Source organism: Gavia stellata, chromosome 14 (assembly GCF_030936135.1).
Source record: "Gavia stellata isolate bGavSte3 chromosome 14, bGavSte3.hap2, whole genome shotgun sequence".
NCBI lineage: Eukaryota > Metazoa > Chordata > Aves > Gaviiformes > Gaviidae > Gavia > Gavia stellata.
This window is the reverse complement of record NC_082607.1, coordinates 22913384-22926832: the sequence shown is the minus strand read 5'-3', so window position 1 is coordinate 22926832 and position 13449 is coordinate 22913384. Positions and strand designations below refer to the sequence as shown.

The 13449-nt window shown below is 68.6% G+C and overlaps 1 protein-coding gene across 1 annotated transcript; it reads right to left on the bottom strand.

The window, feature by feature from the left end:
• Positions 1 to 6019: 6019 nt before the first annotated feature.
• Positions 6020 to 9992, bottom strand: LOC132318189 (Krueppel-like factor 8). The gene is made up of 5 exons (XM_059824588.1): positions 9933 to 9992; positions 8900 to 9449; positions 8156 to 8282; positions 7906 to 8039; positions 6020 to 6940 (listed from the first exon to the last, which is right to left on the bottom strand). Exons 1-5 carry the CDS (start codon positions 9990 to 9992, stop codon positions 6759 to 6761), a joined length of 1053 nt encoding a protein of 350 aa, XP_059680571.1. The 3' UTR covers positions 6020 to 6758.
• Positions 9993 to 13449: the final 3457 nt, after the last annotated feature.

Sequence of the window (13449 nt, the reverse complement as noted above, 5' to 3'; positions counted from 1 at the left end):
CAGAACAAGGGAGACACGATACGTACAGAGGGGGTTTTCACTATCTGCCCTCCCCGAACCCCACCTGGAAGAGCGATGCCCAAAAAATAAAGGCAACGGCAAGAGCTGTAGCAAAGCCCAGGCCTGCCCCAACGGCACAGGGAAAGCCCTCCCACACCCACCGAGGGAAAAGCCAAGCTATGGAGCACAACCCCATCCAGCCACTGGAGAATCCACCTGGAGAATGTGGTGCTGGGTGCCCCCCGCATGCCAGAGGGTCTGGTGGCCCTGTGGCCACTGAGGGCCTTTGCTGAAGCTCAGGGACCACTCACCCCAAGAAAGGTCCATGGCTGCAGTGGGGCTGAGACAGCTACGACATAGCTTAGGGGACAGCTGGAGGCACCAGACTGAGCTTAAATGGGCTCCTGGGCCCATGGGTGTGGGGTGGAGGTCTCAGGTGAGGCTGCTGAGAGCAATTAAGGCCAATTAGCACCCTCAGGGCTTTACACCGGAGAACAGCCTGGACCTCCTGAGATGATGGCATCAGCCCCTGGGGAGGGGTTAGCACCCTGCTGCCTTTTCGGCAGGACCTCAATGCCTTCTTCAACCGCAGGGCGATGCCGGTGCTGGAGACAGAACTGACGGCCCTTTGCCACGCGTGTTTGACACAGGACCCTGTGTGACACCCACATGCAGGACCCCACAACTCTTGTGCCTCCTCCTATAGACCTGGGGGCTTCACCCCACCTTCCCACCACCCGCCCCAGCCTACACCGGGAGCTCCTCCGCCCGTACGGCTCTGCCCTGCTGCGGGACCGGGAGGTGCTGAGGTCCAGCGCTGCAAAAGGTGTCCTAGAGGCAGGAGAAAGGATGAAGGGGGTGAAATCAGAGCCGGACGGAGCACGGGGGTCCCGCAAAGGGGTGCCAGCATGGCGGGGAGCGGACCAAGGGCTTCCCAAGCTCTTCCATCAGCGGTGGCGAGGCGAGCAGGGCCGGGCAGGAGGGATGTTTGCTCAGGGGCTGGAGTGTTTGCCTCGCCTCGATAATGACACTCGGGCCGTCACGCTCCAGCCAACCGCCCAGCCCCGGCCACATGCGGGAGAGGCAAAGCGGGACGGATGGACAGACAGACGGACAGAGGGACAGACAGAGGGACGGGCAGCTGGCAGCTCGTTGGGCGGTGGTGCAAGGGCAGGGCTGGCTTGGCGGGGTCCACATCGCCCCAGATATTGCGGGGTGTCCCAGATGGACTGGGGGAAGCAGCTCTGCACGAATTGGGGGGCGGCCGAGGGTGATGCCTGCAGAGACACACCGGGCACCCCCGTCTCCCCCCATCACCAGGGTAAATATTTATGGCGGCGGCTGCTCGGCACGGGGACATTGCAAAACCCAGAGCACGTTCACACGGAGCTGTAGCAGGTCTGGCCCCCCTCATCAGCCTCCTCCTCCTCCCAGCCCCCAGAGAGCATCCATCACCCCGCGGGGCCCCCAGCACTGCACCCGCTGTCGGGAAAACGCTGGGAATGGGGCCGGTTGGGGGAAAAACAGGGAAAAAGGCACTTGGCCCCAAAACCACGTTCTTGCCAGCACGGGCTCAGCCAGCGCTGGCGCCTGAGAAAAGTGGCTGACGCGGTTTTCTTCTCTGGGGTACGACAAAGCCACGGTCGGCAGCTGGGAGGGGTGACATGGGGACACACAGGTCATGCGCCACCTGGTTGCGGCTGGAGGTGTCTCTGTCATCGGTGCAGTGAGTTTCTCCCCCACCAGGCCTCAGCACCCCTTCGGGGTGCAACCCCAGCTCTGTCCCAGGCACCGTCGCCGTCAGCATCCCTGCACGGGGACACAGTGGTTTCTCTGGTTTTTGTCGCTGATTTGGGAGAGACAACAAGCGCTTTGGCAGATGGGTTCGGTGGAGGCCGAGGCTGAGCCCAGCCGGGCTGGGGGCCATTCTCAGCCCGACGGCCACTCGCCGGCAGACGCAGGTCTCGCCGTGCAGGACAATGCGGAGCCGAAGCCGAGCGCTTCCAGGCGGCCGGGTCCCCCGGGGACTTGGGGTCCTCACATCACGGTGTGCCGCCGGCGGTGAAGGGCCAGGTGGTCGGAGCGGGAGAAGCTGCGGTCGCAGTCCGAGCAGCGGAAGGGCTTGATGCCCGTGTGCTTGCGGAAGTGCCGGGTCAGCTCGTCGGAGCGGGCGAACTTCCAGGTGCAGCCTTCCCAGGTGCATTTGTAGGGCTTCTCGCCTGCGCCAGGGAGCACGGCAAAAATTACCGCCACCGAAAACAACCAGGCCGGGGTTCCCGGCTGCAGCGGGGCCGCCATGGCCAGGCCAACCCCGCAGCACCCCGCGCCAGCCCTCGCCCGCCTCGGCCTTGCCCAGCGCGGTCCATTGGCGCCACCGGGTGCGCGAGCGCTGCTGGTAGGCCTAACGCACACCGCGCCGCCAGCGAGACCCCAGACGGTATTTTGGGGTGCGCACCCCCCCGCCTGCAGCACTGCTCGGTCACGCCCCGGGGACAGCGAAGGGCACCCCACGGGGTTCACCACGGCACCTCCGTGCGTGGCTGGGAGGGGGGTGCCCTGCGCCTGCGGCACCCTCCCACGGGCAGCGCCCCAGGGCCCGCCGCAGCGGCGCCCCACGGCAGAGCCTGGGGTCCCACGGGGCCCTGGGGCGCCAGCCCAGGGGGGTGCCGAGCACACGGTGGGGGCACCGGGTGCCCTTCCCGTCAGAGGGACCCCAGGGCGCGGGGGGGGTGGCGGGGAGCGGGGAGCCCCAGCAGGGCCACCCAAGGGAGCGCCCCATAACCAGACCTGGGGGCAGGTGGGTCCCCGGGGGGTACGGCCCGGGGGTCCGGGGGGCACAGCTGAAGTGAACCAGAGCCACCGGCGGTCGCAGGCAGTGGGAAGGGCAGGCAGCGCCATGGCCCGCGTGTCCCCTGCCCTCCCCGTGTCCCTTTTGGGGACGCAGGCTGGGGGCCGAGGACACGGGGGGGGCTTTGGGTGAAGGTGGCAGATGTGGGGAGGCGGATGGTGGGTGGGGGGACACCCCAGGGTGAAAAAATGGGATCCTGTTCAGGGATCCTGGGAAGAGGACGGCCGGGATGGCCGAGGTGGGGCTGAGCCACCGGCGAGGGGGAGGACTGGAGCGAGGCGGGGACGGTGGCAGGGGGGCCAAGGCCACCTCGGACTCGCTGAGGGAGAGGTCGGTGGGCTGGCCGCAGTCGCTGGCCATCAGCTCCTCGGGGGCTCCGTCTTGACGTCGGCCAGCAGCACCGGTGGGTCGAGGGGGCCCTCAGCCAGCAGCGCCGACGAGCTCATGGCGGGCGTCACCTTCCCCCGGCCCTGCGAGAGACCCACAGCCCGTCAGGAGAGGGGGAAACTGAGGCAGCGGCGCTCCCCGGCAGCCGCAGGTCTCACCGTGCAGGATGCTGCCTTCGCGGCGGAGGGTTTCCGCACACACAAAGACGCTTTCCCTGGGGAAACCGGGGTCCGGTTCGAGGTTGGGCACAAACAGCTGAGGGTTTGATACGCAAAGGCCAAAACCTCACGCAACGCCATCGCCTTCGGGTTGTTTTTTTTTGACCGAGAAAGCGCCTCTTCTTGCCGTTCGCAGTTTCTCCTCCAACGGCAAACCCAAGCAGCTGGCAGGAAAGCAGCTCGTCCGCCCCAGCCGCTTCCACGGCAGCGCTGGAGCAACGCGTCTCCCTGGAAAAATGTCGCCTGCTCCCACGCGTTTGGGGGATATTCGGCCGAGCTGCTTTAAAAGTCATTTTTGCCTTTAAAAAGTCGTTTTGGACAAGGCACTGAGCCAACAGATCGCAGCAGGAGCCACAGTGGGACGGGAGGATGTCGGGGGGGTTTAGCACCTCTCCCTGCCCGGGGTGCAGTGGGGGACCGCCAACCCCCTTCACTGCCACCTCGGAGGGGTTTTTCATCCCCCTTCCCCACCTCGGGGGTCCGGGGCGGCAGGTTGGGGTCCCGCAGCGGTGGATGAGGGACCTGCCTCGAGGGGAGCCCCGCTCCGTCGCACGGGTCACTGCTGAAGCCGAAGGCAGGCCAAGGTGCCGGCGAGCGTCCCGCTGGAGATGTTTAAGAGGAAGGAAAAGCCGTATTTTTTTCACAGCTCTGAAATTTCATCAGTTCCTGGGAAAGGGGAGTTTATTAAACCAAACAATGTGGTTTTGCCCAACTCAGCCCCTCTCCTCCCGGCGCGGAGGAGGCAGAGCTCCCGCTGCCCACACTTTGCCCTGGTCCCGGTCACTCTCCCTGCCCCGCCGCCGCGGCAAAGCAAGACACACACGGAGGAAACTCATCTACTTTCGATATTATTCCTGTGTAGAAAAAAAGTCAAGAGAGTTTTGTATAAATATCACAGCTCAAGAGTTTAAAATTGCGTGTCGGTGGGTTGTTTTGTTTTTTTATCAACAAAAAGGAAAACAGAAACGCACCTCCCCGCCCCGGGGCTTGGAGAACAGCGCGGGGGGGAGATGGAGTCCCCGGCTGCGGGGGTCCCGTGGGGCTGCCAAAGCCTCGGAGGAACAGAGCACCCCCCCAAACCCCAAGGGCTTTCACAGCCTCCCCCTTTGGGGTGTCTCGCCTTCTTTAGGCCAACGCTTCCCGGGAGGATTTGGGGCCGTGCTGGGTGAAGGAAGGACACGGGGGTGCAGCCCCGGGAGAAGCCGAATCAGCTGGCGAGCACGGCTTTGGGAGAGGGGACACGCGGCGGGATGGGGACGCACACACACACAGACCTCACCAAAATCATGGAATGGCGCAGGTTGGAAAAGACCTCTAAGATCATCGAGTCCAACCTTTAACCTAGCACTGCCAAGGCCACCACTAAGCCATGTCCCCAAGCGCCACATCCATACCGTCTTTTAAATCCCTCCAGGGATAGTGACTCCACCACCTCCCTGGGCAGCCTGTTCCAGTGCTTCACCGCTCTCCCAGTGAAGAAATTTTTCCTAATATCCAGCCTGAACCTCCCCTGGCGCAACTTGAGGCCATTTCCTCTCGTTCTATCGCCAGTTACATGGGAGAAGAGACCAGCACCCACCTCACCACAACCCCCTTTCAGGTAGTTGTAGAGAGCGATGAGGTCTCCCCTCAGCCTCCTCTTCTCCAGACTGAACAACCCCAGCTCCCTCAGCCGCTCCTCATCAGACTGTGCTCCAGACCCCTCACCAGCTTCATTGCCCTTCTCTGGACACGCTCCAGCACCTCAGTGTCCTTCTGGTAGTGAGGGGCCCAAAACTAAACACAGCATTCGAGGTGCGGCCTCACCAGCGCCGAGTACAGGGGCACGATCCCCTCCCTGCTCCTGCTGCCCACACCATTTCTGATACAGGCCAGGATGCCGTTGGCCTTCTTGGCCACCTGGGCACGCTGACGGCTCATCTTCAGCCGGCTGTCGATCAGCAACCCCAGGTCCTCTTCCACCAGGCAGCTTTCCAGCCACTCGTCCCCAAGCCTGTAGCGTTGCCTGGGGTTGTTGTGACCCAAGTGCAGGACCCGGCACTTGGCCTTGTTGAACCTCGTACAGTTGGCCTGGGCCCATGGATCCAGCCTGTCCAGATCCCTCTGCAGAGCCTTCCTGCCCTCCAGCAGATCAACACTCCCACCCAACCTGGTGTCCTGGTTCCCCCCTCCCCAAGCAGCCCAGCATCCCCAGAGCCAAAGGCACGGGCTCAAAGAGAGCTTTCGGGAAGCTCCTGCCCCCCAAGCAGCCCCACAGGTACTGGCTGGGGAGGTGGGGGTGTGTCACAGCCCCCCACCACCCTTCCCACCACCCAACAGCCCCAAGGCTCCGACCCCGGACCCTGCCACCCTCCCAGCAGGACAGCAGGGCGCCCCTACAGACAATGGGGGGGGGCCCACAAAAATAATAACTACAATTAAGAAGAAAAGCGTGCGGCCACAGTCTGCCTTTTTAACTTAGAAACGGTTGAACTGTCCCATAGTCTTCAAAAAAAACCAGAGAGCTAGCAGCCCCCGCCCTCCCCGCCCCATCCCACCCCCCCTTAAAACTCCGTAAAATCACAGTTCCACGTTCCGCAAAGTTTCCCTTTGTTTTGGTGGTGGTGGTCTTGTTTGTGGGTTGCCGTTGGGTTGCTGGTTTCTCCCCCCCTCTCCGTTCTTGCTTTTTCTTTTCTTCCTGGCCCTCCTGCGTGCCCCCGGCACCTCCCGTGAAGCCCAGCACATGCCAAGGGATGCAGAGAGAGGTGATGTGCCAGGGTCCCTTCTCCCGCGGGGACAGGGACGCGCCGCAGGCTGAGAACGGAGAGGCAGCGGCTTTCTGGAGAGGAAAGAGGCCGACAGCTATTGCACAGGGGCGATGGCAGAGCACCCCCCGCCTCTGTCCTTGCCGTGGCTCCCAGATTTTGCCCACAGGGACTGGGAGGGGGCAGGGGACAGCGAGCGCACGAGATGGAGATGGGCAAGAGGCTGAAGAGGCGGATGCGCAGGTCCGGAGGCCACTGCTGGGTGAATCCCGGGTGAGGAGTCGAGGAGGAGCCTCCGGACGTTGCCAGCGGGGAGGAGAAGCCCCAGAAAAACAAGAAACGGGAGCAAGGCAGAAGGAGGACCAGTCCGGAAACCATCTTTTTACGTCTTGTGCCGGTGGGGCTCCTGGAGCGGCCACAGTTCACTTGCCGCCGGGCAGAGCTCAGTCTCTCCGCTCCCACAGTCCCTCCACCGCAGCCGGAGGAGCGAGAGGGGATGCGCCCCTGTTTTCCACCAATGTCCCCCCCGTCCCAGCCAGGTGCCCCGGGGACTCGGGCTCCTCACATCATGATGTGCCGCCGGCGGTGAAGGGCCAGGTGGTCGGAGCGGGAGAAGCTGCGGTCGCAGTCCGAGCAGCGGAAGGGCTTGATGCCCGTGTGCTTGCGGAAGTGCCGGGTCAGCTCGTCGGAGCGGGCGAACTTCCAGGTGCAGCCTTCCCAGGTGCATTTGTAGGGCTTCTCGCCTGCGCCAGGGGAGCAGAGGGGGGTCAGCACGGCAAAAATTACCGCCACCGAAAACAACCAGGCCGGGGTTCCCGGCTGCAGCGGGGCCGCCATGGCCAGGCCAACCCCGCAGCACCCCGCGCCAGCCCTCGCCCGCCTCGGCCTTGCCCAGCGCGGTCCATTGGCGCCACCGGGTGCGCGAGCGCTGCTGGTAGGCCTAACGCACACCGCGCCGCCAGCGAGACCCCAGACGGTATTTTGGGGTGCGCACCCCCCCGCCTGCAGCACTGCTCGGTCACGCCCCGGGGACAGCGAAGGGCACCCCACGGGGTTCACCACGGCACCTCCGTGCGTGGCTGGGAGGGGGGTGCCCTGCGCCTGCGGCACCCTCCCACGGGCAGCGCCCCAGGGCCCGCGGCAGCGGCGCCCCACGGCAGAGCCTGGGGTCCCACGGGGCCCTGGGGCGCCAGCCCAGGGGGGTGCCGAGCACACGGTGGGGGCACCGGGTGCCCTTCCCCCCAGAGGGACCCCAGGGCGTGGGGGGGGTGGCGAGGAGCGGGGAGCCCCAGCAGGGCCACCCAAGGGAGCGCCCCATAACCAGACCTGGGGGCGGGGGGCAGGCGGGTCCCCGGGGTATGGCCTTGGCTACCAGCACCCCCTAAAGGGCCAGCACAGAGCCCAAGTGCCCCCCAAAGTGGGCAGCCCCAAACCCTGGCAGAAGGTGCCAGCATCCCCAAAGTTCCCCCCAGCCCCAAAGGGCCCCACCCAGCCCTGGCAGAGGGTGCCAGCACCCCCAAAGGTCCACCCTGAGACCCCAAAGCATCTTCCCAGTCTCTAACACAGCGTGCCAGCACCCTCAAAGACCACCCAGGGGTGGACCACCATCACCCCCCCAACCAATCCCCAGGTGCCCCCAGCCCATCGGGAGCTGGGGGCACTGATCCTGACCCTCCCGGGCAGGGGGACGTGCGGCGCTGGCCCCTACCCGTGTGTATCCGCCGGTGAGCTTTGAGGTGGGAGCTTTTGGTGTAGACCTTATTGCAGCCTTCAAAGTCGCACTGGTGGATGCGCCGCTTCTTCAGGTCGGGGGAATCGGCTCGCTGCCCCCGTGCTGCCGGCCTGCCGGGAGGAGGGAGGGATGAAGGGCACGGCGCCCGCACCCACGGACCCCATGGGGTGTCTGGGGACACGGTGGGGGACAACAAGGAGGGGGACACACATATGGTGAGACTCACTCTCTCTGGAGGTCCTGGAAAGGGGCTGGGCCGCTCTCGGAGGCGCTGTCCTCGCTGTCGCTGTTCATGTCCATGGGGTACATGGAGCCCGGGTCAATTTTCACCGGTGGGGGGTGGGAAAGAAAAGCTATTGAGAGACAAGGAGGGAGGGGATGAGGCTTGTGAGCAGAGAACAGAGACACCCCCAAAAATCCACCCCCACACCACAGGGACAACCCTCCCCCTGCTCCCACAGCACCCCAAATGCTGCTCCCCCCCCCAAAAAAAAAAATCAAGTTGGGGAGATGGAGAGGCCCCCCATGCCGTGGGGGCACAGAGATACCGGGGGGCACCCCTTCTGGCTGCCTGCTCCTGCCCGGAGGAGGGGAGACCCAGGCCGCCCGTCCCAGATACGGTGGGAAGCTGGGAATGTCCTGGGGAAGGGGATGGGGGAGGATCGGGTGGGGGGTCTGGGGGGTGCAGCTGAAGTGAACCAGAGCCACCGGCGGTCGCAGGCAGTGGGAAGGGCAGGCAGTGCCATGCCCCGCGTGTCCCCTGCCCTCCCCGTGTCCCTTTTGGGGACGCAGGCTGGGGGCCGAGGACACGGGGGGGGCTTTGGGTGAAGGTGGCGGATGCGGGGAGGCGGATGGTGGGCGGGGGGACGCCCCAGGGGGGAAAACTCGGATCCCCTTCGGGGGTGCTGCCGCATGAGGTGGGACACCCCCCCTCCCCAAACTTCGGGGTTTCCCCCCCCCGCGCCCTTACCAGACCCGGCGTTCTTGCCGTCCCCACCGATCAGGGGGACAGTGATGGCGGTGACACCATCGGTGGGCATGGTGGTGTAGACGACGGGGAGGGACTGGACCACCACCGGGATGGTCTGGAGGTTGCCCATCTTGCTGGGCAGGTTGACGGAGGGGATGGTGTGGATGACGTGGAGGATCTGCTGCCCGCCGCTGCCCTGCGTGGAGGCCAGGATGGAGCCGGGCGAGAGGACGGCCGGGATGGCCGAGGTGGAGCTGAGGCCGGAGGGTGAGATGGAGACGGTGGCGGGAGCGGGGAGGGGGGGAGCCACCAGCAAGGGGGAGGACTGGACCGAGGTGGGGGGCGGCGGCGGCGGTGGGGCCGAGGCCGCCGCCGCCTTGGACTTGTTGAGGGAGAGATCGACGGGCTCGGCCTGGGGCTGGCCGCAGTCGCTGGCCAGCAGCTCCTCGGGGGGCTCCGTCTTGATGTCGGCCAGCAGCACCGGCGGGTCGAGGGGGCCCTCAGCCAGCAGCGCCGACGAGCTCATGGCGGGCGTCGCCTTCCCCCGGCCCTGCGAGAGACCCACAGCCCGTCAGGAGAGGGGGAAACTGAGGCGGGGCCGGGGGGGCCCGGGGCGGGGCGGGGCGAGGGGCGGCCGAGGGTGTCTGTGTCCCCACCCCGAGTCGGGGCGCGGCCCGCGCTGAGCGGCGCCCCCTAGCGGCCCCGGCCGGCCGGCCCCCACGACGGCTCCCCGGGCGCGAGCCGAAGGCGGGAAGGGGAGAGCCCGCCCCGCCCCGCCCGCCACGCCCCCGGCCCCGCCCCCCGCGCCTTTGTGCCGCTGGCCGGCTCCGCCCCCCGCCCCCCCCCCCGCGCGCGCCCCTCAGGGCGGGCGGGGCGGGGCGGGGGCGGGGCCCCCGCGGGGCGGTGGCGGGCCCCGCCACGCTCCCCTCCCCCGCGCCTTAAAGGGGCCGCGCCGCCGCCGCGCGCAGCGCCCCCCCCCCCCCCCCCCCCCCCCCTTTCCCCGGCCGGGGGACGGCGGCTCCGGGTCACTCACCGCCCGGGGGGGGGTCCTCCGCGGGGGCGCGGCGCTCTCCCCCTCCGCGGGCAGGACCATGCTCCACCGGCCGCGCCGCGCCGCGCCGGGCGAGAGGTGTGAAGGGCCCCGCGGCTCCACCCTGGCTCGGCCCGGGGTGGAGCTCCTTAAAAGGGCCCGGCCGCGGCAGGGAGGGGCTGCGGGCACGGCCCGGCCCGGCCCCCGCGGGAGGCACGCGGGCGGGGGCCCCACCCGGGACACTCTCCCCCCTCCCCCCCCCCCAACGCTGCGCACACGCGGTGCCCCCACCACGCGCGGAACCGCCCCCCCCCCCCAAACACGCACGCGGCCACAGGGACCCCCCCCCCAGCACCACCACCGCACTCGCGGGGGTCCCTGCGGTTCGTGGGCACGCGTGGGGGTGCCCAGCACGCAGTCTCCGCGGGGGACCGCCCCCCCCCCCCGAAGCAGCACTTCATCACCCCCCCACTGGCACCCCCCCCCCCGGGGACCCCCAGCACGTACCTGCCTGCAGGCAGAGACCGTCCCCCCCCGGCGGCCCGCGGAGCCCCCCACGCACACTCCCGCAGCCACACGCGCGGCCCGGCCCGGCCCCGCCCCGGGGCACACCCAGCGCACACACCCTGCACACACACACGGCCGGAGCCTCCCAGCCCCCTCCCGCAGACTGGGGGGGGGGGCTAAAACACACCCGCCCGGCCAGGGACACCCCCCCCAAAACCCAGCAGGGACCCCCAAAGAGACACCGTCCCCCGCTCACACGGCACCGGGACCCCCCCCAGGCAGCCCCGCACTGAGGTGGGGACCCCCCCGGAAGACACCCGCACGCTTATCACCAGGGACCCCCCAAAAACACCCCCACAGAGAGCCAGAGAACCCCCCCAGCACCCACATATTCAGCGGGGGGGCCCCCAACACACATACTCAGCCAGGGCCCCCCCCAAACACCCCCACTCCCAGCCAAGAACGCCCCCAATGCCCCGTGGGACCCCCAAAACACACACACCCACACTCACAAATCACCAGGACCCCCAAAACACACCCCCCCCACAAGCAGGGACCCCCCCAAAACACCCCCACTCCCAGCCAAGAACCCCCCCAGTGCCCCCAGGGACCCCCAAAACACACACACCCACGCTCACAAATCACCAGGACCCCCAAAACACCCCCCCACAAGCAGGGACCCCCCCCCAAACACCCCCACTCCCAGCCAAGAACCCCCCCCAATGCCCCCAGGGACCCCCAAAACACACACACCCACGCTCACAAATCACCAGGACCCCCAAAACACCCCCCCCCCACAAGCAGGGACCCCCCCAAACACCCCCATTCTCAGCCACAGCCCCCCCACGACCCCCACACTCAGCCAGGGACCCCCCCACACACATCACCGAGACCCCCGAGCCAGGCCCCCCCAAACACACCCACATCCAGGTACCCCCCCCCACCCCGGGACACCCCCCAGACGGCCACACAGCCGCCCCCCCCCCCAGCTGGGGACCCCCAACCCCAGAGCCCCCCCAGGACTCCCAGACTCACACCCACCCCGGGGGGGTCCCCACAACCAGGCCTATTTTGGGGGGGGGGGGGGTCCAAAAAGGGCCCCCCCCCCCGCCCGGCGACACTCCCCAGCTCCGCTTTGAGGGGGGGGTCCTTGCACCCCAAAGCCCCCCGTGGGGCGGGGGGGTGAGAGATGTGGCAGCCGGGTGTGCAAGGGGCCTCGCTGCCCCCCCCCCCCCAAATCCAGCCTCGCTGCCCCCCCGGGGGACCCTGCGCACCCCACCAGGCTTTCATCGGTGAGCTGAATTCCTCCGTCCTCAGCCTGAGACCACCCGAAACCCACCCGGACCTGGGGGAAGGGGGGGCTGAGGGTCCCCACCAGCCCCCCCCCACCCCAAAGCCCCATGTCGGGGGGCCGCTATGCACCCCCTCCCCACCCCCCCATTTGCCCCCCCCCTCGGGAATAAGCAGCGACCCCCCCCCCCCCTTCTTGCCCTACAATAACCCAGGGAGGGATGTGGGGCGCCCCCAAACCATGGGGTGACCTTGCGGGGGGGGGGTCAGGCGTGGGAAAATGCAGGCAGCTTCCATCCCTCCCTGCCTGGTCCCTGTGCGTGCCCCCCCCCCCCCCGTGTCCCCCACCCGTGGGCGTGGGGGGGGCACACCCCGCCGCCGTCACACCTCCCCGAGGAATTTCCTCCCCGCTCCACCCTCTGGCAGCGGCCGCCCGCGATGGGGGGGGGGGGGCTCGTGGGGGCGGACACGGGGGGATCCCCCCCCCCCCACCACGCGTGGGGCCTCAGCCTCGCTTCCCACGCCTGGGTGCCCCCCGCGCCCAGCCCCACCAGCAGCCCGGCGGGGGGGGGGGGGGGGCCACGCACACAAGAGGGGGTTCGGGCCCTTTAAGAGCAAAGGGCGTGGGAGGGGGGGGAGGGGAAGGGCGGGGCGGGGCGCGCCGCGACGTCGCCCGGAGTCGTCCATCCCCCCCACCCCCCCCCCACGAGTCCCCCGCCGTGACCTCCCAAGCGCGCGGCGGCGCCCGCCCCGGAAGCGGCCGCGGCGGGGGGGGGGGGGAGCCCACGCGGGGCCCGGCGAGGGGGGGGGGGGGGGGAGGGAAGGGCGGGGGGGGCGGTTCCCGCCCCCCCCGCCCTTCCCTCCCCCCCCCCCCCCCCTCGCCGGGCCCCGCGCTGCCAAAATCCCCCCCCCCGGTCCGTTCCCACCCGCGGGCGCTGCCCCTTTAAGAACCCACGCAAGATGGCAGCGGCCGCGGCCCCCCCCCCGCCCCGCCCGGTTGTCCCCGGTCTCAGCCCCCCACTCACTTTCCCCCGCGCCTCCTCCGAGTGCATCGCCGCCGCCGCCGCCGCCGCTGCCCCGGGGCGGTGCCGGGTGGGGCGGGTGGGGCCCCACGGGCGGGGAGGGGCGGGGCCGGGTGGGGCGGAGCTCCCCTCCCCCACCCATTTTTGGGTGGGGGCACCCGCCCCCCCCAAAAAAAAATAATCAAGGGGTGCCCCGCCCTGCGGTGACATCATCAGCAGCCAATGGGCGGCTCCCCTCGCATCCGGCGTTGCCGTGGAAACAGATGCAGGCTTTGGGGGGGGGGGGGCTCCCCCACCTGCTCCCATCCCCCCCAGCACCCCACGCAGGGCCCCCCAAATGGGGGGAGGGGGGGGTGCTGAGACCTGGCGAACTCGTGTCAGCGATGGCTTGGGGGACGGGGGCAGAGCCCCCCATTTGGGGCCACGTCTCCCCACCCACGGGTGACCGGAGGGCCCCACCGCCCACCTAACCCCCCCCCAAAAAAATTACTGGGGTGCCCGGAGGCCCCCCCAGCACCCCGGGGCGGCTCGGGGGGCAGGTTGGGTCCCCGGGGGGTCGGGCCCTGGCAGAGCCTCTCCGAGGGGTCACTGGGGCTCCCCCCGCTCCTTCCTGGGGGGTCTCGGGGACCCCCCCCGGCCCCGGGGCCGAGCTGCCACGTGGGAATTGCTGGGGGGGGGGGGGGGAGGTGGATGGGGACAGG